Source organism: Mchenga conophoros, linkage group LG20 (genome assembly GCF_057382185.1).
Source record: "Mchenga conophoros isolate Kocher_MC1m ecotype Shallow Benthic linkage group LG20, M_conophoros_male_GT1.1, whole genome shotgun sequence".
NCBI classification, from domain to species: domain Eukaryota; kingdom Metazoa; phylum Chordata; class Actinopteri; order Cichliformes; family Cichlidae; genus Mchenga; species Mchenga conophoros.
In genome coordinates, this window is record NC_140545.1 from 26922253 (window position 1) to 26946538 (window position 24286).

At 42.6% G+C, this 24286-nt stretch overlaps 1 protein-coding gene and 1 pseudogene across 1 annotated transcript; one reads left to right on the forward strand and one right to left on the reverse strand.

Moving 5' to 3' along the window:
- Positions 1-477: 477 nt before the first annotated feature.
- On the forward strand, positions 478-2171 carry LOC146550971 (uncharacterized; annotated as a pseudogene).
- A 12708-nt stretch (positions 2172-14879) lies between these two features.
- On the reverse strand, positions 14880-16573 carry LOC146550972 (zinc finger protein 862-like). Its single transcript, XM_085259707.1, has one exon. It carries the CDS (start codon positions 16428-16430, stop codon positions 14880-14882), a length of 1551 nt encoding a protein of 516 aa, XP_085115833.1. The 5' UTR covers positions 16431-16573.
- Positions 16574-24286: the final 7713 nt, after the last annotated feature.

Below are 24286 nucleotides of genomic sequence, written 5' to 3' on the forward strand. Positions count from 1 at the left end.
AAAAATTAAAATAAAATACTGAAAAAAAAATGCTTGTCAACGAACTCTCCATTTTGGTTGTGTGAGCATTTTAGTATATGCATCCTTTACAGTATGGTTCTTCTGGATTTAAAAGTCACTTGTGGCATAGTTGTTTTCTGTTTATGTCTTTCATTTTAAACCAGACGGGAAAGATCTCTGCAGATGGCTTTCAGAAAAGTTATTTTGAGTGGGAGTGAAGAGATTGTGAAAAGACACTGTCAACACCTATTTAATGCATTTTAGGTCTCCGGACGAGGTGTTTGTGGAGGGGAGTGGTCAGCAGCCAGAGAGACCTCACATAGATCCAGCAGCAAAGTGGATGAGGAGGGACTGGAACTTGCAGTGTGTAGGCATGGAGTGCTGCTCAGTGCTCTAAATATGTACAGGGGTGAAATTTTTGCTTATCCCTTGTACCTGCAACAAAAGCTGGCCAATAGACATATCACTTTTTTTTGTATGGATGTTACCTGCAAGTATTGGCCATATCTTGAATGAGTAACAAATAGCTGTCCAGAGCTCCAGCACCTTCTTAGAATGAAGCCATTTCTTTCAGTCTTTCATGCTAAAGCCCACGATTTCAAATGTGAGGTATGAAATTCTGACTTTAATCACTTTATCTGAACACTTGCACATCAACATTTTGTGTAATGTGTATGTGCATCTGTGTGTGTGTGTTTTTTCCAGGTGAAATGGAGTGGAGCATATCAAGATGGGGCTGGTTTGACTCTAGGGGAGGAGGTGGAGCAGAGTAATGCCTTTTTGTCAAGGATTGTGGTTACCACAAAACACATGTCCAAAGCAGGTGAGAAGGCAAATGCTGCACTAGTTATATTTAAGTGTCTAATTATGATGAAAGTGGTAACATTACGTTTTCTGTGTGTGCAGGACGGAGGGACATGCTAACTTTTATGGCCATGCGCTGGAATCAACAAACGCTAGACCAGTTGGCCACCTCTCTGACCCATCGATATCAGAAGGTAATGATATTGGTACTTTATTTTTAGATGCTTACTCCTCTGTGTTCTAATTATTTGGAGTAAACATGTATTTAGTGTTTTTTGTTTGTTTGTTTTTTAATCTCAAATTGACAATGTAGGCCACAAAAGCTCTTCTAACCCAGCTTCAGAACCTGGAGTCCTTAAAAGTCCAATTAGCAGTGACTGACAGTCAACTGGATGAATGGGTCAGTGATGTAAAGGAGTGGGCAGAAGGTGAGCAAAAACTGATTCAAAAATGTGATGCAATTGCACAATGACTTTATGTAAGTGCAGCTGTCTTATTTCTTCTAAGCAGCAACAACAAGGACAAGCAATGTTGATCCTTTAGTGAGCAGAATTGAAGTGCTCGTAGCAAGCATAAAGAGACGATCCCAGCGTCTTTATAAAGACACAGATGGAAACAAAGCCCGTCCCAAGATTCATCGCAAGATCAGAGAAGAGAAAGGAATCTTGACTTCTGCTGTGGAAAAATACAACAGAATGGTTCCAGACAAAGAAACTCTGTGCTTGGAAGAAATTCTGTCTGGTGACACAGCTTGGCCGTGGAAGCGAGCACACAGCGGTACAAATATGTTGTCTACTTTCAGCATATCTGACATATAATGAAACCCTAAACTTCAGGTGTTAACCTAAAATCATTTACGACTTCAGACATTCTTTGTGAATTGATTTATAACTTTGTTATAAATTCATTTCAGACTCTGTCAGTCTTACAACAAAGAGAAGGGCATTCGATATCATCATGGCAATAAGAAGACTCGAGGAGGAAAAGAAGATTCTTGTTAGAAAGATGGACTATCACTGGAAATCTCTTTCAAAATATGATGATACCCTGAAAGAGCTGTTTTCCAGTGAGATATTTAAATGTATGTATTTAAGTAATGCATACAAAACACTGACTGTTTCTGAATGCAGTAAAGCAGACTAAATTATATGTTCTATTTTTAAGGTTCGCATTGTGGCCTAAGTGAGGAGGGTTTGAGAGGTCAACAGAGCATCATCCTCAGCAAACGACATAATGTGAAACAAAACAAGCTGCACGCAAGACAGTGTTATATGCAAGTTTTGTCAGGAGCAGAGAACATTAACCTTGATCATACTTCTGGTGATTACTTTTACAGTGACTCTGAATTTTCTGATTAAAGTCGGTAATAAATATCTGTAATATATCAGTTTGTCTTCAAACTTATATCAACTTCCTACCTAGTAGGTTTATTGCTGGGGACCCAAATTTTTTCATGTCTGCCATAGACCAGTCATATACAGTGCATTCCCAAGACTTCATCACATCAATGCATATAGTTTTTTACAAAGACTGCTGGCACATTTTTATTTAATGTCATTCGTAGAGCCTGTTACACTGTCTTTAAACATGCATTTTAGTAATACAGAACAGTAGACTGGTACAGTGGGGCAAAAAAGTATTTAGTCAGCCACCGATTGTGCAAGTCCCCCCACCTAAAATGATGACAGAGGTCAGTAATTTGCACCAGAGGTACACGTCAACTGTGAGAGACAGAATGTGAAAAAAAAATCAATGAATTCACATGGTAGGATTTTTTTTGCCTGTCCCGTTTTGCTCTTTTGCCATCAGAATTATTGTCTAAAGGCAAAGAAAGATGCCCAATGGATTTACTTTACCAAATTGACCATCCCAGCCTTGCCATAATGGTCCATTTGATTCACCTTTTATTGTTTATTTTATTTTCACTTGCTGTATACGGGACAGACTTGACTGGAGAAAGAAGGAGAGAAAGAAAGAGGGAAAGAGAAACAGCTGAGAAGAGGGACGGGGGAGAAGGGCAAAAAACAAAAACCAACAGAATGGGCAGGAAAAAAAATAAAAAAATAAAAAAAACAAAAAAAGGAAAAAAAAATGCATATATCGATCACCTGTTGAGAAAGAAAAAAGAAAACAAGCAGAAGAGAACAAGAGTAATAGAATAAACAACACCACAATGATATATGGGAATATGACAGTAAAGGACAGTAAATACTAAATATTAAACATTATTGTGCAGCATATAAGATCAACAGAACACAGTGTGCTTTGAGGTAGGAGCCAAAAGGGGTGTAGTTTGTGGGTGTGATCACCCGTGTGTACACCTGTGAGCATGGACGCGCTTGTTTTTTTTTAAAAGGTTCCTTCATGTAATGATCTGCTAGAGGGTGTGGGGGGGCCTCAGCCCCGTCCTCCAGGGCATGAAGCAGGTATGGAGGAGATCAAAACTCCAGACATCCAGAGGCCCCCAGAACACAAGAGACCAAGGAAGACTAACAGAGGGGCAGCTGCGCCACTGTCCCAGAAAGAGCTAGGGAGAATCCCAGATGAGGGTTCACCCAGCAGCCGCGGAGCAGAAGCCAGGGGGAGTTGCAGTGACGCGCCCGTGTGCTCCGCCGGCAGCCAGCTGTGCCTGAGTGACCGAGCCCCAGGTCGAGAGGCCGGGGGAACCCCACCTCCGAAGTGGCCCGAGCGAGCCCCGGGCTCCAGGCCCCGATAAGCGGCCGCCAAGGAGTGAGCCGGCGTGTACCTGGACGCCCATCCCCAGACACAAAGAACCTCCAACGCACCGATGTCTGAGGGAGTCCGCCACTGGCCGCCAGGGGAAGTGGTGGTGGGGGGAGATAGGCCTCCAAACCTTGGAGGGCCTGAGATGTCCCTAGAGAGGTGGCGTCTGATACCCAACCTGACATATAGACACAGACATACAGGCACACACAGATACAAACATCCATTCCCACCATCATGCTCTCATATGCACTTACTCCACACTCAACCAACGTGGAGACAGACATAAAGAGACGCTGTACACACGATCACACTCCCCAAGCGTACTCTACGAACCGGGTCTAGGTACCCTTGCCCCTGGAGGGGGGAACTGCACCCAGACCCAGGTGGTGTTACCCTTTTCCCTGCGGTGGGGAGAGGCAGACCGCCCCGACTCCGCAGCAGCAGGGAGGCCCCACACTCCAGACCGCAGTCGGACGGCCAACTCCTCCTCCTAGCCCCCCCGCTCCAGCAGGTTGCAGAGAATGGGGGTGAGAGAAGACTCCAAACCTCCCTCCACCCGCTCATTGTAGTGTTGATGCATGTGTGTTCTAAGGTGCATTTAAAACCCAGGAGGACATGGAGCTACCTGCCAGAGAGCAGCAGGTAAGCGCATAGTCCCACCTGCTAGCCCTCAATGTCTACGTGTATTTAAAATTGAGAGGTGGGCAACGACGCCAGGGGTGAGGTGTACACCCTGATGGTAACTTGGATTCCGTGTATCGTGCCCACCCCCAAGATCCTATATGTATGTGTAATGAGAGTGTGAGTAATGTGAATGTCTAAGTTGTGGGATAAAATTGAGGCAGAGGCAGCCAGAAGGGGACAGAGGGGGGGGGTAGCCTCCTCTGCACCCTGGTGACATACCCCTACTCCAAGGCCCTGCATGTATGGGTGGTTGTGATGTAGCGGTAAGAGGGAGGCAGCTGGAGATGGGGAGGGAAGGAAGGGAGGGGCAGGTGACCCCAGTAGGCACTCCCATACTCCGCGACCCGCCAGGGAAAGGGGGCCCAGGCCCATCCAGACCCCACAGAGCCCGGGACAGTCCACCCAACCCCACCACAGAGAAAACTGCACCTACCCCACCATCCACTCATCTTCCAGACTACATGAGACAATAGACGCCCAGGCTGAGATCTTCCTCCACCTCTCCTGTATCTCCCCTTCCTGCAGAGAGAGTTCCTGAAGAGAGGAAAGCTCCTGCAAAATGTGACAATCTCTCCCACCAGTTGAAGAGCCCCCCAGGTGACTCGATGCACCGGCGGCACCCCGCGCCAGGGCTGGGCCCCCATGCACCCGCCCGCCCACAACCCTGGCAACACACCAACCAGGACCCAAGCCCCCGAGGCCCGGCCAGGGCCCCAGCCCAGAGACGGAGCGCCCCCAGAACCTCACGCCCATCCCGGACCCACCCAGGGGCAGCCAGGCTACCAGGTCAGTAACCCACGTCCGTCAGCACAGACCCTCCCCTAGCCCCGCTGCACGCAGCCACGAGTAAACAGTCACCTGAGAGCCAACAGAGCCCCTAACCGGACATGACCGCTACCCCGGGTTGAGCCCCCCAAGGAAGATGCCTCCGGGGAACCCCCCGACGCCCCAGGCCTGTCCCTACCCCCACACCAATCACAACAGTGAAGGCGGGACCAAACTATGACCCCCCCCCACCCCCACTAGGTGATAGAGCTGATCAAAGGAGCCCAGAGCAATTGATCTGATGTGGTGGCAGAGGCTGTATCAAGACTAATGTAATCTAATAGATAATTTCTATATTGGTTAGAATTAAGATTATTTTTATTTTTCCAGTTCATGAGGACTGTTTTCTTGGCTATGCATAGGGCAGTGAAAACCATATGGGCTATATTCTTTTCTGAAGTGACATTATCGAAGCTGCCCAACAAACACACTAAGGGGGAAGTTGGAATGTTACATTTCAGACACTTTGATAAGTCTTCACATATCTTGCGCCAAAACTTCTGAACTGGTGGACAGAACCAAAGAGCGTGGATATAATTGTCCGGTGAATTGGTTTGGCAGTGTGAGCAGTTGTTGGTAGACGTAAAGCCCATCTTGAACATCCGATGACCTGTATAGTGCACTCTATGTAATATTTTGTATTGAATTAATTGAAGACTGGGATTTCATGGTAGGATTTGTAAAGAATTTATTCATAAATCAGGGTGGATAATAAGTATTTGGTCAATAATAAAAATACAACTCAATACTTTGTAACATAACTTTTGTTGGCAATAACAGAGGTCAAACGTTTACTATAGGTCTTTACCAGGTTTGCACACACAGTAGCTGGTATTTTGGCCCATTCCTCCATGCAGATCTTCTCGAGAGCAGTGATGTTTTGGGGCTGTCGCCGAGCAACACGGACTTTCAACTCCCGCCACAGATTTTCTATGGGGTTGAGGTCTGGAGACTGGCTAGGCCACTCCAGGACTTTCAAATGCTTCTTACGGAGCCACTCCTTTGTTGCCCGGGCGGTGTGTTTTGGATCATTGTCATGTTGGAAGACCCAGCCTCGTTTCATCTTCAAAGTTCTCACTGATGGAAGGAGGTTTTGGCTCAAAATCTCACGATACATGGCCCCATTCATTCTGTCCTTAACATGGATCAGTCGTCCTGTCCCCTTGGCAGAAAAACAGCCCCATAGCATGATGTTTCCACCCCCATGCTTCACAGTAGGTATGGTGTTCTTGGGATGCAACTCAGTATTCTCCTTCCTCCAAACACGACGAGTTGAGTTTATACCAAAAAGTTCTACTTTGGTTTCATCTGACCACATGACATTCTCCCAATCCTTTGCTGTGTCATCCATGTGCTCTCTGGCAAACTTCAGACGGCCCTGGACATGCACTGGCTTCAGCAGCGGAACACGTCTGGCACTGCGGGATTTGATTCCCTGCTGTTGTAGTGTGTTACTGATGGTGACCTTTGTTACTTTGGTCCCAGCTCTCTGCAGGTCATTCACCAGGTCCCCCCGTGTGGTTCTGGGATCTTTGCTCACCGTTCTCATGATCATTGTGACCCCACAGGATGAGATCTTGCGTGGAGCCCCAGATTGGGGGAGATTATCAGTGGTCTTGTATGTCTTCCATTTTCTGATGATTGCTCCCACAGTTGATTTTTTCACACCAAGCTGCTTGCCTATTGTAGATTCACTCTTCCCAGTCTGGTGCAGGTCTACAATACTTTTCCTGGTGTCCTTCGAAAGCTCTTTGGTCTTGGCCATGGCGGAGTTTGGAGTCTGACTGTTTGAGGCTGTGGACAGGTGTCTTTTACACAGATGATGAGTTCAAACAGGTGCCATTCATACAGGTAACGAGTGGGGGACAGAAAAGCTTCTTACAGAAGACGTTACAGGTCTGTGAGAGCCAGAGATTTTCCTTGTTTGAGGTGACCAAATACTTATTTTCGACCCTAATTTACGAATAAATTCTTTACAAATCCTACCATGTGAATTCATGGATTTTTTTTTCACATTCTGTCTCTCACAGTTGACGTGTACCTCTGGTGCAAATTACTGACCTCTGTCATCATTTTAGGTGGGGGAACTTGCACAATCGGTGGCTGACTAAATACTTTTTTGCCCCACTGTATGTATCAGAGGGAGAGAAATGTACTTTTTACATTTTTGTCATGTTAAGTTACTGTAATATATTTTTGGCTCACAGAATTTACAAGACATATTGAAATGTGATTGATAGAACTTTGTAAGCAAATTTCACAGGTGATATTTTTCATTCTTGAGTATTTTGATGTACATGTTAAGTATATTTTCATGGTATATCATTAGTATCAACAGTATTAATAATGTTAGAGTGCATTACTTGTGCTTATTTTTAAAATAATCATGCTACAGTACAGTAGGCAGTTCAGCTGATTATGTCACAACAGCCCTGATCCACAAAATAACTTTTGGATATATAACTTTTTTTGTTTAGTTCCAGTTGTACAGCGATGTGCTCAACCATATTTTTTCAAATTTACTTGTCGTGTCCAAATTCATGGGCTGCATCCTCCTGAGGCCGGATTTGTAGACCGATTACGTCACAGCGACGCGCCGAAGGCTGTCCAAATTCGTAGACTCCTCCGAATGCAGCCGACAAATGCGTCCTCCTTTTCCCCGAATTTGAAGCATGGGTCGGGTGTGTCCTTCGTGGCCTACCATATCCCAGAATTCATAGCGCGGCCCAGCCAAACTCCAGTTTCCAACAATGGCGGCCGCTACTAAGTTTTAAAATTACTCATACTAATCTTTCTGGGTCACAAAAAAAACTTTTAACATATTTTCAGGCGAGAATGTGGGTGTGTAAACATCAAATATCTGCTCGGTTTATCAAGATATCGCATATTTGCAAAAGTGCTTCGACGTCTGCTACCCACCAGCTCGATAGCTAGCCGGGAGCTCGAGGGTTACTGATGAGGCCGAGAACGGCACAACTCCCGGCACATTATTTTCAGATCACCGCGGACTTTCGCTGCTCAGGTTAAATGTAATATATAAGTCACTTAGACAACATAAAAATGTTATTGTTGGGCTTTTTTCAGTGTTTTGTTTGTTCGTGAGTAAATCGGTTTGGCTGAGATTAAAGTGATTAGATTAGATAAAATAAAACTTTATTAATCCCCCGGGTGGGTTCCTCCTTGATTTTTACACAGCTGACTAAACGTCAAACAGAAAACTGATTAAACAGAAGTATGAGACAGTTGAGAATTTACACCAGTGTCCTGTTATACTTTAGATAGCAAGGATCAGACGGCTGAGTTTATTAAACTTCACCGAGACAGCGGTAACGCTAATTAGAAGGCTAGACCGTCCAATTTCACGGCCGTTTACTTCCGGCCTATCCGATCTTCTGAGGACCCGGCCCACGTAGACCGCGAAGGCCGGGTCCTCAGGAGAATGCAGCCCATGAATTTGGACACGACCACTGTCTTAATTGATCCAGTGGTTACTAGGCCTCAGTGTGTTGGGGTGGACCAACATCATTGTCATTTTATCCCCACCGAATTTCCTGAAATTGTCTGTATCACTGTATTTTCTTTTTCTTTTTTTTAGATTACCAATGAACACAATCAAATAAAGCTGAAAAATAACTGTCAGTTTTCATGCAGTTTCAATGGATCATTTTGTCACCACAGTTAAAATTTAGCAACATTTATGTTTCCATGACAAAGACATAAAACACATTTCTGTTTAATATAGTTATGACTGTAGACTTGATATGTAACAACTGAAAATGCAAATTATGTAAGTAATTTGTGAAAAAGAATGTAGAAATCTATTTTTTTTTTAAAAACAACTTCTTATTATGCAACCCTTTCAACACTACAGCCCACACCAGATCAAATTTAGCTATTTGTGACACATACAGCACATAAATTTATTCCACAAAAGGACTAGATGGATGGCCAATATGAGGAAAGGCAGTCTGGAAAATTCATCAGGAGGACAAATTGTTGTGTGCATGAACTTCACGGTGTCTTTTGGTCTTTTATCAAAAGCTATTTGCCATTTTTTAGTTTCTTTTAAAGTTCTTGGTTAGGTTTAGGGATTAAAGACCAAATCCAGATTATAATATTAAAATATTGTGATACATCATCAGTAGTGGGCCTTGGATTCATTGGGTGTTTTGGCCCTTACCAGTAGACACCCTCATAAATGGAGGCCCTGCCAGGGTTGATCAGGTCCAGGGGTGTGTCACTGGTTGATGTGAAATTGTTATTTCTCTTCTACTTTTTTCTGTTTAGTTTTCTACAATTTATTTTCTCCTATCAATTCACTGCAAAACGAGAAGTAATATTTATCTCTTTAGTACTTAAAGAGCCTTACTTCTTAAAGAGATAGAAAAGGTGAAAGAGAAAAGTAAGAGAAAAGAGATAAGATAGGAGAGAGGAGAGCCGGAAGTGGGGCATCTGATCTGGCATCCCATACCTCCCTGCCCGGATCGGGCTGTACCCTCTACCTCTCCACTGCCTCTCACAAACAGGAAAAAGAGGTGAGGGGGGAAGAGCAGAACGTTTTTACATTCCTCCCTTATGTTTCACTACCATGAGGTTAACTGCACAGCCCAAGGAGGCCCTAAGACAGCTGTATCAGTCAACAAGTCTTCTGGTTTATCACAGTTCAAATTATAGTGTTAGGTTTTCTACCCTTTTGATGCCCTCTGCTTACTCCACCATGGTTTGATCAGTTCTGGGCATGTGTGTCGCAGCTAGCTGACTGCCCAAGTGATCTCAGCCCTCTTTAACCACAGCCAGTGGTTGGCCCACTCAGCAGTGTTAACTAATTTTCTTATAGCCTGCCACAGCACCTGTCCTCTGGCTCCAATCTCTTTAAGCAGTTTTGCTGTTGTACTGGCCCCTAACCCTAAATTTTAGTTCAGGTCGTATCTCTCCACAGAAACAGCTTAATTCCCTTTGTCCTGTGACGGCCAGTATTGGTTAGTAATCTTATAAAGCCAAAAATGACATATTGCCAAAATACAGGGTTAAGTGCTGTTACAGCTCAGAGGGTTGACTTAACCCTCTAATAATCAATGTAGTTAAAATACTCAAAACAATGTTGTCAATGGTAATGGGACAAAGCCACATTCAATGTTGATTTTAATTTGAAAATATGTGTACATAATCTAACATGCTTATTATTTGTGGGGACATCAAACTTGAAATAATTACTGGTAGTGAAATTAAACATTTTTTGTGTTCTATGTATACATTATATGTACAAAACAGAAAAAATAATATTTGCATAGAGAATGGAGTTATATAACAGTGTGGGTGGACCAATGGCAAGTAAGATAAAGTATTTTTTTTACGTAACACAATGCATTTGCAGTATAAATATCTGTCTAACATTTCTAAACAATCAAACTCCTGAAAATGAACACATCCTGTCTGTGAACAGAGAAGATCATGTGACATCTGGATGTATGGACCTTCGGTTCCACATATTTCTGAAACTGTTCCTTGTAGACAGTACACAACTGCAGTTTTCAGACATTATATGTTACTTGTTTGTAACATGGAAAAACAAACATTACAACATCATAAAAAGACTTCCTCATTGGCTGAAGGAGGTGGCACATCTGGCATGGCAAAGTGGTGTTGAAATTCACTGGCCGGCTCCCACGGTTCATCCCAGATTTTCCCACTGGAAAATATAATTATTGAAAGAAACAATACCAAAACCATTAATATCAGGTTGGGGATTACTTCATGCTTTTTATGTTTAACACCAGAGGTAGAACATGATAAATACATTTACTTAAGTACTGTACTAAAATGCAAATTGTCATTTTTATGGATATTTTTAGCTTCTGGTACACTATTTGTAATTTAGATGGATTACAAACAAAACATTAGTGTACAGTTACACTCAACACATATGAAAGATTTAGTTATTGTTTTTCAGTTTAACATTTCATAATATCCTTTCTGTGAACTGAAAATAAAAATTGTCCAAATGTAATAATTAATTTCTTTTTGATCATTCTAAAGGCTGTTGTTTTCTCTTTAATTTGTAGAGATGCATTGGTGTCACACAATTGTAATGCTAGAAATACAGGATGCAAAACAACTGAAAGCTTTCACAGTGTGATATTAGTACTTCTTTGGAAAGTTAAGAATCTGAATACTTCCTCCACTTCTTAGGCAATTTATCCTTTCGCACACATAAATCTGTGCAAGACATGGACATATTCTCTCCACTTTGTCAGTGTCCTCATAGCTTTCATATATTTCTTACCATTAATGTGAGTGCTCTTATGGTCACAGCAAAGTCCAGCCAGAATAATTCCCAGTACTTTTGCATCTAAGTGAGACACTATGTGTGTTTTCTGAACAGTTTCAAAAATACTTTGTGTCATGTATTGATATGGCTATGTCTTAATGTGATGACCTTTGAACCGGATGTTGTTGTCCGAAGGAAGCCCCGTTAAGTGGCTAGTTGTAAGATGGACAGTATTCAATAAAGCAAGACAAAGACCGTGCTTTATGTCCTGATTCAATTCAGAGTGCTCTGCCTAATTTAGTAATAAGGTGGGCACATAACAATGGCGACGAGGATGAGACGGACCTGGATTTGTTTTTGTGAGAAGTAGACCCAGCGAGGGACCAGGGGCAGATCACACCAAACCGAAAAACTTGTGGGCTAACATGGAAAAGTCGGGTATTCAACCGCTCGCCTGCTACACTGATCCAGCTACGCTCGGACTGAGATGGACGCGGTGGTTAACATCCTTCGAGTTGTTTGCTGATGGGAAAGGTCTATATTTTGACGGCTAATGCTATAGACGCGATCAGACAGCAGAGACGCGCTCTTCTACTGCACTTGGCCGGACAGAACGTGCAGGACGTCTTCTCCACTCTACCACAGACGGGAGAGGCGAAGGATTACACCGCTGCGGTGACTGCACTCAACACTTATTTTGTTCCTCAAGTGAATGCAGCATACGCACGCCAAACTTTCCACAAATTGTCCCAAACACCAGGTGAGACTGTGCAACAATTTTGTACACGTTTAAGGCGAGCTGCAAAAGACTGTGACTTTCAAGGTGACAATGATAACCAGATACGGGACGCTATCCTGAGTAAATGCACTTCTTAATATGTACGGAGAAAGCTGCTTGAGGAGGGTAAAGGCTTAACCGTAACGCGCACGTTGGAGGTGGCTTCACACTGTGAACGCGTGGAGGAGCAGATGGCGGCGATGAGCATCGCCGGGGAAAAGAAAGGAGAGGACACGGTCAGCCGGATTTTTACAGCAAAGGAAGAGAAGAACAACAGACCAAAAGGAAAAATGAAAGATGATAATAAAACAGACAGACAGGTTACAGGTGTGGTTATACTGACCACATGGGCAAAGATCCCAAATGCCCAGCACGAGGACAAACATGTCACAAGTGTAATGGTAAGGACCACTTTTCAAAAATGTGTCGTACAAAAAGACAGAAGAAACAAAATGTGAATGCTGTTGAACAAGATGATTATGCATTTACTGTGAATGATGATAATGTACCTGAGAAACATACCTTTTCTGTTGGGGGAATAGAGTTGAAAATGTTAGTTGACTCTGGAGCTACAAGTAATGTGATGGGAGAAAACATATCGGAAAAGCTAAAAGCTGAAAAGATAAAATGTCACTCATATGTACCCAAAGAGCAGAGGAATTTATATGCATATTCCTCAGAACAGGCACTCACGGTTAAATGTGCATTCAGATGTGAAATCAAGATTGGTGACAGGACTGAAGAGGCTGAATTTATTGTGATTAGAGGTAATGGTGAACCACTCCTGGGGAAAAAGACTGCCATAAAGTTAGGAGTGTTGAAAATAGGTGAAAATGTCACAATGTCACGCTGTCACAGATTTAAAGCACACTCTTAAAGAAAAGTATCCAAAAGTGTTCAAAGGAGTAGGAAAGCTAAACACCAAACAGATCAGCCTGTACATTGATCCAAATGTGAAACCAGTAGCACAGCCACTGAGGCGCATACCTTATCATTTGAGGGATGCATTGGAGAAAAAGATCAATGAACTAATCGACATGGACATTATAGAACGTGTAGAAGGACCTACACCTTGGGTAAATCCTGTAGTGGTACTCCAAAGAAATGTGACAAAGATATCAGAATGTGCTTAGACATGAGAAAAGCAAATGAGGCAATAATCAGGGAAAGATACCTCATATCCACTGTGGATGAAATCTTGCAAGGACTAAACGGCTCTGCAATCTTCACCAAACTCGATTTCAAGTGGGGATACCATCAGCTAGAGCTTACCCCGGAGTCAAGACAGATAACTACATTTGCAGTGCACAACGGAGTATACCGGTACAAAAGGCTAATATTTGGAGTCTCATCAGCTAGTGAGCAATATCAGCATGAGATTGCCAATGCACTAGCTGGCATTGAAGGAGTTGAGAACATTTCAGATGATGTAATCATACACGCGTCAGACCAGGAAACCCATGATAAGCGCCTGCATGCTCTGATGAAGAGACTCTCTGACTGTGGCCTGACACTAAACTCAGAGAAGTGTCAGTTCACCATGGACAGACTCGTGTTCATGGGAATACTGCTGACACAGAAAGGTATTGGCCCAACTGAAGAAAGAGTGAGAGCTGTGGTGGAAGCCCGAGAACCGAAGAATGCTACTGAGGTGAGAAGCTTTCTTGGACTGGTAGGCTTCAGTAGCAGGTTCATACCACAGTTTGCTACACTCTCTGAACCACTAAGACGTTTAACTCGAGAAGAAACTATGTTTACATTTGGGCCAGAACAAAAGCAAGCATTTGAAAGACTAAAGACTGAGTTAGCCAGAGCAGGTACCCTAGCCTATTTTGACAAAGAAGCCCCAACCAGAGTCATAGCAGATGCAAGCCCTGTAGGCTTTGGCGCAGTGCTAATACAAATACAGAATGGAGAAGAGGTACCAGTGTGCTACGTAAGTCGGAGTTTAACAGACTGTGAGCGAAGATATTCTCAAACACAAAGAGAAGCCCTAGCACTGGTGTGGGCATGTGAGAGACTACATCATATGTGTATGGCAGGAAGTTTGACCTCATCACAGACCACAAGCCATTAGAGGTCATATACAGCCAGAAATCTAAACCTTGTGCACACATAGAAAGATGGGTTCTCAGACTGCAACCATATGACTTTAAAGTAGTGCACATCGCGGGAAAACAAAACATTGCGGATTCACTGTCAAGACTGCTGTCTGACACCACGTCAAAAGAGATACATAAGCATGAATCTGAAGAATATGTGAGCTTTGTTGCAGTTAATGCTACTCCAAAAGCACTCACAACAAGAGAGGTTGAAGAAGCCTCTGCTACAGACTCAGAATTAACAGAAGTGCTACTTCTCCTCCCTCTTTTGTCATCCAGGAATTCACACACACATGCACAGGCTGGTCACTCGCCCCCACCTTTTCTTTCTCTCTCACAGACACACGCACACATTTTACTCCTCGTTCGTTCCGCCTGTGAACCCGCCCCTCGAGGCTGGCTCACACAGACTTCATGCTTCTCGCAGTCCAGGGCTCGCAAAATTTTAAAATCCCTGGTAGCCCTTCGGGCAGGCACTCTTTAGTTTTTGGTAGCCCGAAATAAATTTGAGTAGCCCGAATAAAAAAAGATTATTTTTATTGTATAATATTGTAAAGGAAACAAAACATCAATCAAAAAATTGTTAAAACACAAATTACAACAACTGTGTAAACATTACAATCAACTCAAATATCTGGTTCTAATTAAACAGAATTTTCTGTGAACTTGTTAGAACTGTGTAGAACATGAATTAGTCTGTGTCAGATCCTGAATCTGAAATTTCCACTGAAGTCTCGGATGAGAAAATGCCACTCGACATTGAGGGCATAGCATCTCCTTCATCAGCTTTCTCTTCCTGTGCATTGCCCTCCATTTCACTGCTCTTTGTTCTTGTCGGGGTTTTATGATCCAGGTGTCTTGAACCTTTTCCAGAAAACATCCAGAAACGAATCGACTTGTCAGGGCAAAAAGATTCAACTGTTTCCCCATTAATGGAGAGTTGCATGCAGTCATTCAGTGTTTTAGGGTGTAGAGAGGTACGATGTGTTGTCTTCACTCGGTTCATGCAAGAAAATCCTCTCTCACAGATGGCTGTCGATGGACTAAGTGTCAGCATTAATTTCACCAGCAACAAGATATGAGAGAGATGTTCTGGATTCTCAGAGAGGAGATCTCTGTACAAGCAATCTACTTTGCGACCCCGGCGTTCTGCAAGCCACACTTTTAGATCCATCCATTCTTGTGGAATTTTCTCTTTCTCTTCTGCATCTAGCAAACAGGCAAAATGTGTGACAAGATAATCCACCTCTTCATCCCCATAATTTGCTAGTTCTTCTCTGGGGTAGGGAAGAGTGGAAGGGTCAAAAACCTTGAAACAAGAGAGAGGCTTTTCGTGGAGATTTTTAAATCTGTTGTCCATGTACTTGACTGTGTTGTCAATAATCTTCTGGATCTCTGCACCAAAGGTGTCTTTGTCTGTTCCCTCACCTCTTCTAGCAGGTCGCTGACTTTTTGTTAGCCGAGTTCCACAGTAGCAAATGCTACCATCCTGGTTCGCTGTGAACTTTGTGTCCAAGGTTTTCTGATATTCTCCTGGTTTTGTTTTTAGGCTGAGTAAGCGTGATGTTGTGCTCTCAACTAACTGATTTGTTCGTGTGATGTTTAGGTTATCATGCTGAAAATCAGTAGAGCACTTGGATAAGATGGTACTGTAGTCCAACATGAAATGCAGGAAGCAAACAAATTTCTCAGTCTTCATCTCCTGCACCACCCCCTTAGCCTTGGCTGCATCCTCGGCTTTGACATCACTTCCTTCTGCCATGTTCTCCATATGAACAACAGTGGGAGTGTAATTTTTTTCCACAGCCTTTAGACATCTCAGCCGGCTTGGAAGCCACCGTGTGCTCTTCAGCCCACTGAAATGTGCCAGCCTCTCATTTAGCAGTTCACTTATTTCTGTCAGCTCTCTTCGCTTCTTTGGGGAATAGTAGTACATCTTAAAGATGGTTTTCAGTGTATCTTCAAATTTCACCAGGTACTCACAGACTTTCACGCTATCCAGCACGGCTAGCTCTAGTTTGTGTGCCACACAGTGGATTGTTATGATGTGGGGTATCCTCTGTTTCAGTCTCCCAGCTACTCCTGTTTTCTCACCCATCATCACTGCAGCACCATCAAAATTTGCACACACTACTTTCTTTTTCCATGTGTCCTCTCTGATACCCATGGTGTTCACTGCTTCATCAATAGCCTCTAAAATACCTGCAGCATTTGCACTCTTGACTGGCTGACATTTGATCATGTATGTGGCTATGTCACCATTATCCCTCACATACCTGACGTGAACCAACTCCTGTTCTATTATACCAGTGTCTGTACTGCCATCTGCAAGAATGGATAAGAACCTGCTTTCTTGAATTTCCTTTTCAATCTGGTCTCTTGAAGTTTGTGCTATTGCTCCAATAAACTCTCTGAAAGCATGGTCATTGAGGTAAGTGGAACCAAGATCTAGGCCATTTGCTTTCTGAAGTTTGCAAAGACTGCTAAATTTTGCCAGTGGTAGTTCACTCTTTGCAACATAGTACGCAGTTCTAAACAGCTTTTTCAGGACTTCTTGTTGTGCTTGGTTTATTTTTAGTATGGTTTTTGCAATTGGTGTTTGTTCTGGGACAGATGCTGCAGACTGAGCACCAATGCATTTCTTGTGATGCAGAGATTTCTCATGAGTTCTGATGGGGTCTTTCCTAAAATTACTGGTCCCAGTAACAAAGGCGCTTGTCGACTCAGCAATAGAGGGAAACTCACGACACACCCGGCAGAACATCATGTTATTTACCTTGTCATATTCCAGCCACAGAAATTCTTTTGTCCATGAATCCAAAAAACTGCGCTTTCTTTTTGCCTCGTAATCTGATTTATGATAACTTTTCCGCTTTGTGGTAGGTCTTTCTTTGCCTGTCCCTTCTTCATCCTGACCTGTCTTTTTTGGCTCAGCAGAACTAAAATACCTGCGTAAATCCATCTGTCTTTACACATGCCAGAGATTTTTTTTTAAATTCTCTGCGCAGTCAACCTCTAGCACGTTTAAGCTTGCTGCGGGAGATTTCACGTGTCACGTTTGAAGAGTAAGCTAGTGAGTGATGTTGTGTCCTGTCTGACTATACCATATTGCACCACTAGAGGGTAGTGTCGTGAAATAAGAGGAAAGTGCAGTCGGGAAATTGTAGAGTTAGAATATAGTTAAGACGGCTATCTGATAACTCGATATGTCTCCCTGTTACCTCTACGATGTAAAGTTATGTGCTGCATTCATTAAAGAGCACTGTTCTTTGATGAGGACTCAGCTAATTACTCAGCTACATTTGCGAAAGAAAGTTTACTTCCTATGATAGCCCGACGGGCAGGGCTGAGATAGATTTTGGTAGCCCGACTGGAAATATCACTAGCCCCGGGACGTCGGGCTAGCGATTTTGCGAGCCCTGCAGTCCCATTCAAACTTTCTGCGAGACACTTCTTTCTCTGCTTATTCTGGACAACGCCCTAGACGGCACACAGAGCGGGTGCCATCCGCTCTTGTGCACCTCACAAATTTTCAAACTGCGCCACGGACTCGATACCGCAGTTTCTCTTCCTTTAAAAAATATAAAACCAAACTCAACCCCCCAATTGACTTCACAGTTTGCAACAACTCGTGACACGGCCTCCTGCCGCGATTTCTACACACCACAAACACACACTATTTTGTTTAATCCTCATACACTCAGCTTCCGTATCAAATCACTTTCACAGCACACCCAGTCATAATCAATATTAACAATTCACACAACCAATTTACACTTTATTTTATATACTCAGATGTGTATAAACATGACAAAAGACACCAGATGCCAAAACAAGTTATTCAACAGTTCCTTATCACTCCTTCAGAACCTCTGTACCAGTACACCTAACTTTTTGACTAATTTAAAAGCCTCTAAGCCCAGGTCCAACCTTGCTGGTCAATCAACCCGCTTCGGGAACACCCTCGCCGACAGCGGTCAAATTTTTAAGCCATAATTAATTTATAACCGCTTCCCGCAGCTCGACAGGAAGCTCCACATCCAGCGTCTAAGTATCCCACTTGCGCCTTCAGCTTTACTTAAAGCTCACCTGTCAGTCACGATGAATGGTCACGGCCGAGTCCAACTCTTCACCCAAACAGCGCAGTAAAAATGTGGTCCCTGACCAACTGGTTTTTAACGGGTGTCCGAAATCCCGCGGGAACCACCCGAGCTGATCTGGACGTCGTCAGAAATAACCGTGCGTCCACGGTTACCCGTCGCTGCAAAACGCTGAACAAACCGCGCTCTACGGAGTCCAACTCCGGTCTTAAAGTAATTTAAATACTTTTAAAAGCATCACTTATGTGATGCCCGAATCCAATTCTGCTGATCTGGGAATAAAATCCCTTAGCCAAATACCCTAACCTAAGCCTTGCTTGGCTGGCGTCACAGTCAACAATTATAACACATCAACTTAAACACGTAATATATTAACTTAAACACACAACCTATTAACTTAAAATTCACCCCAGAATTAACAGCAATAAATTTTGTCAGTCAAATATTCCCCAAACTTTTTATCACTAATTACCCAAAATCACCACGGACATTTCCCCAGAAACTACTGAGTGAACATTTAATTTAGCTTAATTTCCAATTTAGCACCTTTGGATATTACTTTAATCAAGAGGTGGTGCTTACCTTTCTATTAAGGGCCCGTCACTCAGTCGACCTGCTGGTCCGAACCGTCTTTGACCGCACCTGCCGGACCTCAGCCAACCCAAGTCCCTCCTCAAACTGGGTTTTCGGCACCAAAACTGTCCTGATTTCGTATTTGAGGTGAGAGACAAACGACTGGAGGTCCATTGTGCATCAAAACAATGATTTTATTTACACACGCGTGTGGTGGAGATGAGCTCTGCAAAACATCAGCCTCGATCTCCCCAGAACAATAAACGAGCAGTCATATATATAACATAGTTGATGACGAGCATCATGCGTCAAAGCAGATAACTAACATGCATCACTTCCAGTAATTCCGACATTGAACACATTCAAAAAAGAACAGTTCCTTCCTCTGTTCCTCCGCCACCGCCAGATGCTTCCTGTTATTTCACTTACTGCACTTCAGAATAGAACATGAGCATGCCATTTACAAGCAAAACAAGTCTATATACTGTGTATGTGTGCAGGCAGCCTTATGTGTGTCTTGACCTCAGTGCATGACCTACTCTGAGTCATCTGTTACCAGGCAAACTCCAATGCAGCAGGCTGCTGAACACACAGGCCTGTATTATATGTGGTGTATTGTATTGTAAGCATGTATGCAATTCTTCCATAGCTTTGGGTCACTTTACTCAATAGATCGGCCGAACATCGCGTCGCCCGAAGCTTCAGACCATTAATTAACTTGACCGAGCTTCAACTCTATAATTAGCACAAAAATGCAATGTGTATAACATCATTACAGTTGCACCTGCAATGAAAGATTATTATGTGATTATGCTAACACCTGAAATACAGACTTTAATGTAACATCAACAGCTTCAGTAATTGGTTTGATGAAATGATAATGATAAATGATAAGTAATGCAACAGTAATGATAATGGTTATGAATAGTAACAGTAAAATAATATTCTAATCTCCACAGAGGGGATAGAATCCACTGACATTAAGCCAAGAAAGCTCCTTACCATGCATGGAAGGTTTTAGCCCAAATCCAACACCTTGAGACTACGTTAAGTGAAACAAAAGACTAAGGAGTGTCAGAACCACTATCCGGATGAAAGAAAAAGATCTATGAGTATTTCAAAATCAGAAATAATAGAAAACGAAACAACTGTGAAAATGACAGAAACCAAAACATTTAAAACTTTCCACTAAGGCTGTCATGGGCCTGGGTCTGTGACCCAGTGATCAAGTGTTATTTTTGGGTTTGATAAATATTTATTCATTTCATTTGTCTTCTGGAATGCTTATGATGGTTTGGTGTGATCTGCCCCTGGTCCCTCGCTTCCCTGTGTACGAGTTGGAGTGAGTGTGTGTGTGTGTGCCATGGTATGTTGGTTTTGCTGCCACACCAGGCCTGGAGCGTCTCCCGCCTTTGAGCCAGCCACACCTGGGATTAATCACTCACCTGTTGCCGATGTGCCTAATCAAGAGGCCCTACTTAAGAGAGCAGTGGAGCAGCAGTGGGTGTGGGATTGTTACACTAAGAATACACTGATAAAAGCTATTTTGGAGAGAGGTCTATATAATCTAAGGAAATCATATAAATTTTACTCTATTATTGCACTCAGCCAAGGAATTATAAAGTAATGGGTTAATTATACCCTTTTCTTAAGACTAACAACATTACATTAAAAAATCCAGTAAAATATACCCCCAAACCATGAGTCTTATGTTCCCAATTGCGCATGCGCCGGACCGCGCTTTTCGACTGAGCGGGACAGCAAGCAAATTCTGGGTCCTTTCTCCGGATTCCATCGAACCCGATCAAACCACAGAAGTGACGGTAAGCTATTTACACAGGGTGAATAATATATAATAGTGCATGCAAATGGTAATTTTTGAAGTGATGAGCTATTACACTTCACTTGTATTGCTTGCGTCTGTGTAATGCACCATTACTTGAAATGAAACTTGGAATCTGTTGCTGTCTGTTAACAGTCTAGACAACTGCCGGTAAGTTGCAATGAAATGTGTTCATGGTGCGCTTTTTATCAGTCAGCATGCAAAACCAGTCCCGGACTGGTAAAGTGTGTAAAGTAAAGTGTGCGTGTTAGTCCCCATAGGGAAATAGTTCCTCTGCATTTAACCCATTCACCCAGTGAAGCAGTGGGCAGCCACCAGTGCAGCGCCCGGGGAGCAGTGTGTAGGGACGGTACCTTGCTCAGGGGTACCTCAGGGTAGCCGTTTAGTGGAGTCGAACCCCCGACCTTCCGATCATGGGGCCACCACTTTACCTACTGAGCTATCCCTGCCCCCAGTTTTTATTTATTTATTTTTTTTTATTTTTTTTTTTTTAAAGTGAAGTAAAGGTAATCGGAACACTGAGGTCGTGTCCAACTTCATGGGCTGAATCCTCCTGAGGATCCGGCCTTCGCGGGCTACGGGTCCTCAGAAGGTCGGGTAGGCTGACCTTAAACTTATGTTTAACCTGAGTAGCGAAAGACGGTGGTGATCTGAAAATGATGTGCCGGGAGTTGTGCCGTTCTCGGCGGCTCTAGTGACCAAGCTCTCGGTTAGCTATCGAGCTGGTAGGTAACAGACGTCTCTGAAAACGTTGAAGCACTTTTGCAAATATGCGATATCTTGGTAAACCAAGCACATATTTGAAGTTTACACACCCACATTCTCGCCTGAAAATATGTTAAAAGTTTATTTTGTGATTCAGAAAGATTAATAAGAGTAATTTTAAAACTTGGTAGCAGCCGCCATTGCCGGAAACTGGAGTTTGGCTGGGCTGCGCTATGAATTCTGGGATATGGTGGGCCACGAAGGACACACCCGACCCCTCTTTCAAATTCGGGGAAAAGGAGGACGCTGTCTGTCGCTACCCGATCCGTACCGGAAACCCAATCGGTACCCCGCATGAGCAAATCTTACGTCACTTCCTCTCTTTGCCAACATTGTGACATTCAATATATTTGAATGATACAGTTAGCGCCCAGTTAGCTCCTAGCATTTCTCAACAGCTCTGCCTCTTTTTTGACTACTGGGACATTTAAACAATGGATAATCCGTATACAAACAAATTCATGCTTTTCTCCTCAACAGAGAGTGTTCCCCAATTGAACAACAGCGCCATAAAATAAGAAGAATGGCGCCTAATTACAGAGTTAATAATACAGACTTTGTAATATGTCACGTGAAGATTCATCAGCCAGATGAAGTGTTTACTGACAATTGACAGTGATAGCGGGCATCATCATCACTATTCCAATCAATCCTCTCCACAGAGACAAGCATAAACACACTCGACTATCACTAAATCAAATTTAACACATGTTTGTAATGACGCTAATTCAGTTTACAATAGGGTTCATTCGCTCGGTCAGCAGGTGGCAGTATCCTCGTACACTGGGGAGTAAACTGCCATTAAACGAACAGAAGAAGATGAAAACCCCTGCACATGCGAGTGGTGAGAAAGAAGCTTCCTGTGTGGCTGGGTGTCAGAGGCTTTGAATGGAGGAAACATAGCAGAGACTGAGAAGATTTAGTTGGTGAAATATATAATGGTAAAGTAACAGGATAATTAATTAACGTGGTCAGGTCTGTTTAGAAGTACAGAGTTGGACAAGAAATTTATAATTTAGTGATGACACATTGTTATAACGGGTTTATATCTTATGCTAAATCTAAGTATGTTAAAGTGCTTAAAGGGGAACATTATTGTGTGCAAATTGTGTGGCTTTTAACAAGATTTTTTGTGTATTTAGCAGGTGAAATTATGTCAGTTGACCTCGGACTCTTGGGACGCTGTGGAATCTGAGGCCAACCACTAAGATATGATGTGGGGAAAATGAACAGAGGAGTGATTTTAAGTGTGATTTCAGACTATGTAAGTATTAGTTAAACCAAGAGTAGGGCAAAACCTTTGTGGCCCTGAAGTTCTAATCCCCACAACATATCGATAGATTAATAAGAATTTTTTTTGTGTTTAAGATCTTTGGGGTTGTTGTTTGAGTGATGGGTGGATTCTGTCAGTTAGGTTTGGGTTGTTTTCTTATTTTAATAGAGGGAGTTTTATTAAACATGGACATGTCTAGAATTGGGCCCTTTAAATTGTAACAGTGCACTTAGAGAAAACCTGTCAGGTGATTATGTTTTGTGTTTTGATGAGTTAATAATCAGCTGTCTTTTTCTCATTTTTGTTGTAAGCAGGCCTGCAAGATTGAATTAACAGCGCTAAAAAAAAATTTTTGGGAGAGCAAATATAAGGTGACCTTTTCCAGATTATAGCTGGCTGAGGAGAAGGCCACCTGTGGGAATCTGGAGTTCCTGTCTAAAAGGATTGCGGCGTGTCAATCCAGACCAAAATGATAGACAAGTGTTTTTCTTTTGAGTGAATGTGTGAATGACTGGACTGTGACTGGACTGACAACTGGACCAAGGCTACCATGAATAAAGGGGGACAAACAATTGACTCTGTTGGGGAGAGAAAGGGGATGCTTTGCAGACTTAATCTTTTGGCTGCCTTTGAAATAAGGGGCTTTATCAAGGGAGCTTGATGATTTAGCTATGATAAAACTTACAGATAAGTAATTGCTTCTATGCTTAAACTTAATTGAATGAAAATGCTTGTTTTGTTTTTCCTTTGATTTTTTAGTAGAATGTGTAGGGGGTCAATGTAAAAACAAAATGCTTCTAGACATAGATAACATGAAGGTTCATTTGTAGGTGAGAGTTAAGACACATTTTGCGTGGAAACTTTTGCACTTGCAACAGTTTTTTTTAATGCACGCGTACAGACACAGACATGACGTAGATTGGTTTCTGGGGTAAAGGTGAAAAACAGTTTGCTTTGTCTTTGCTTAGCAAGAAGTAATGCAGAAGGTGTGAAAATAGGCCTGCTCTGAATAGGTCATCAGGAAAACATCTGGAGACTGAGACAACCATATAGGGCAAATGTGGTAGAGCTTGTAAATGTACGTGTGACTAAAAACAGGAAGTAAGTTGAGTACAGGACGTGCTTGAGATGATCAGATAAGAGAAGAAGATAGTTTCTTAAAGGGGGTTAAAGGTTGTTAAACGTGTTGCTTACCCAAATGAATAAAATTGAAGATCATATATATATATATATATATATATATATATATATATATATATATATATATATATATATATATATAAATGATTTTTTATACACAAATTGCGACTGTGCTCATAGGAGTTGTCACTCGGTCAACGTTGTTCAGCGTGACTGACTGAACTGATATATTGTAGAGATGACCTTGAGTGCCGATGGATAGATGCTAACACACTTATACACATAATTAGGTTAATACTTTTGATTAGAGTCCCCAACATGACTCATTCTCAAGTGAGAAATGAAGAGGGGGAACTGTTGAGGTTTAAATTTATAATCTTAAATGCTTATATGCTGATTATATT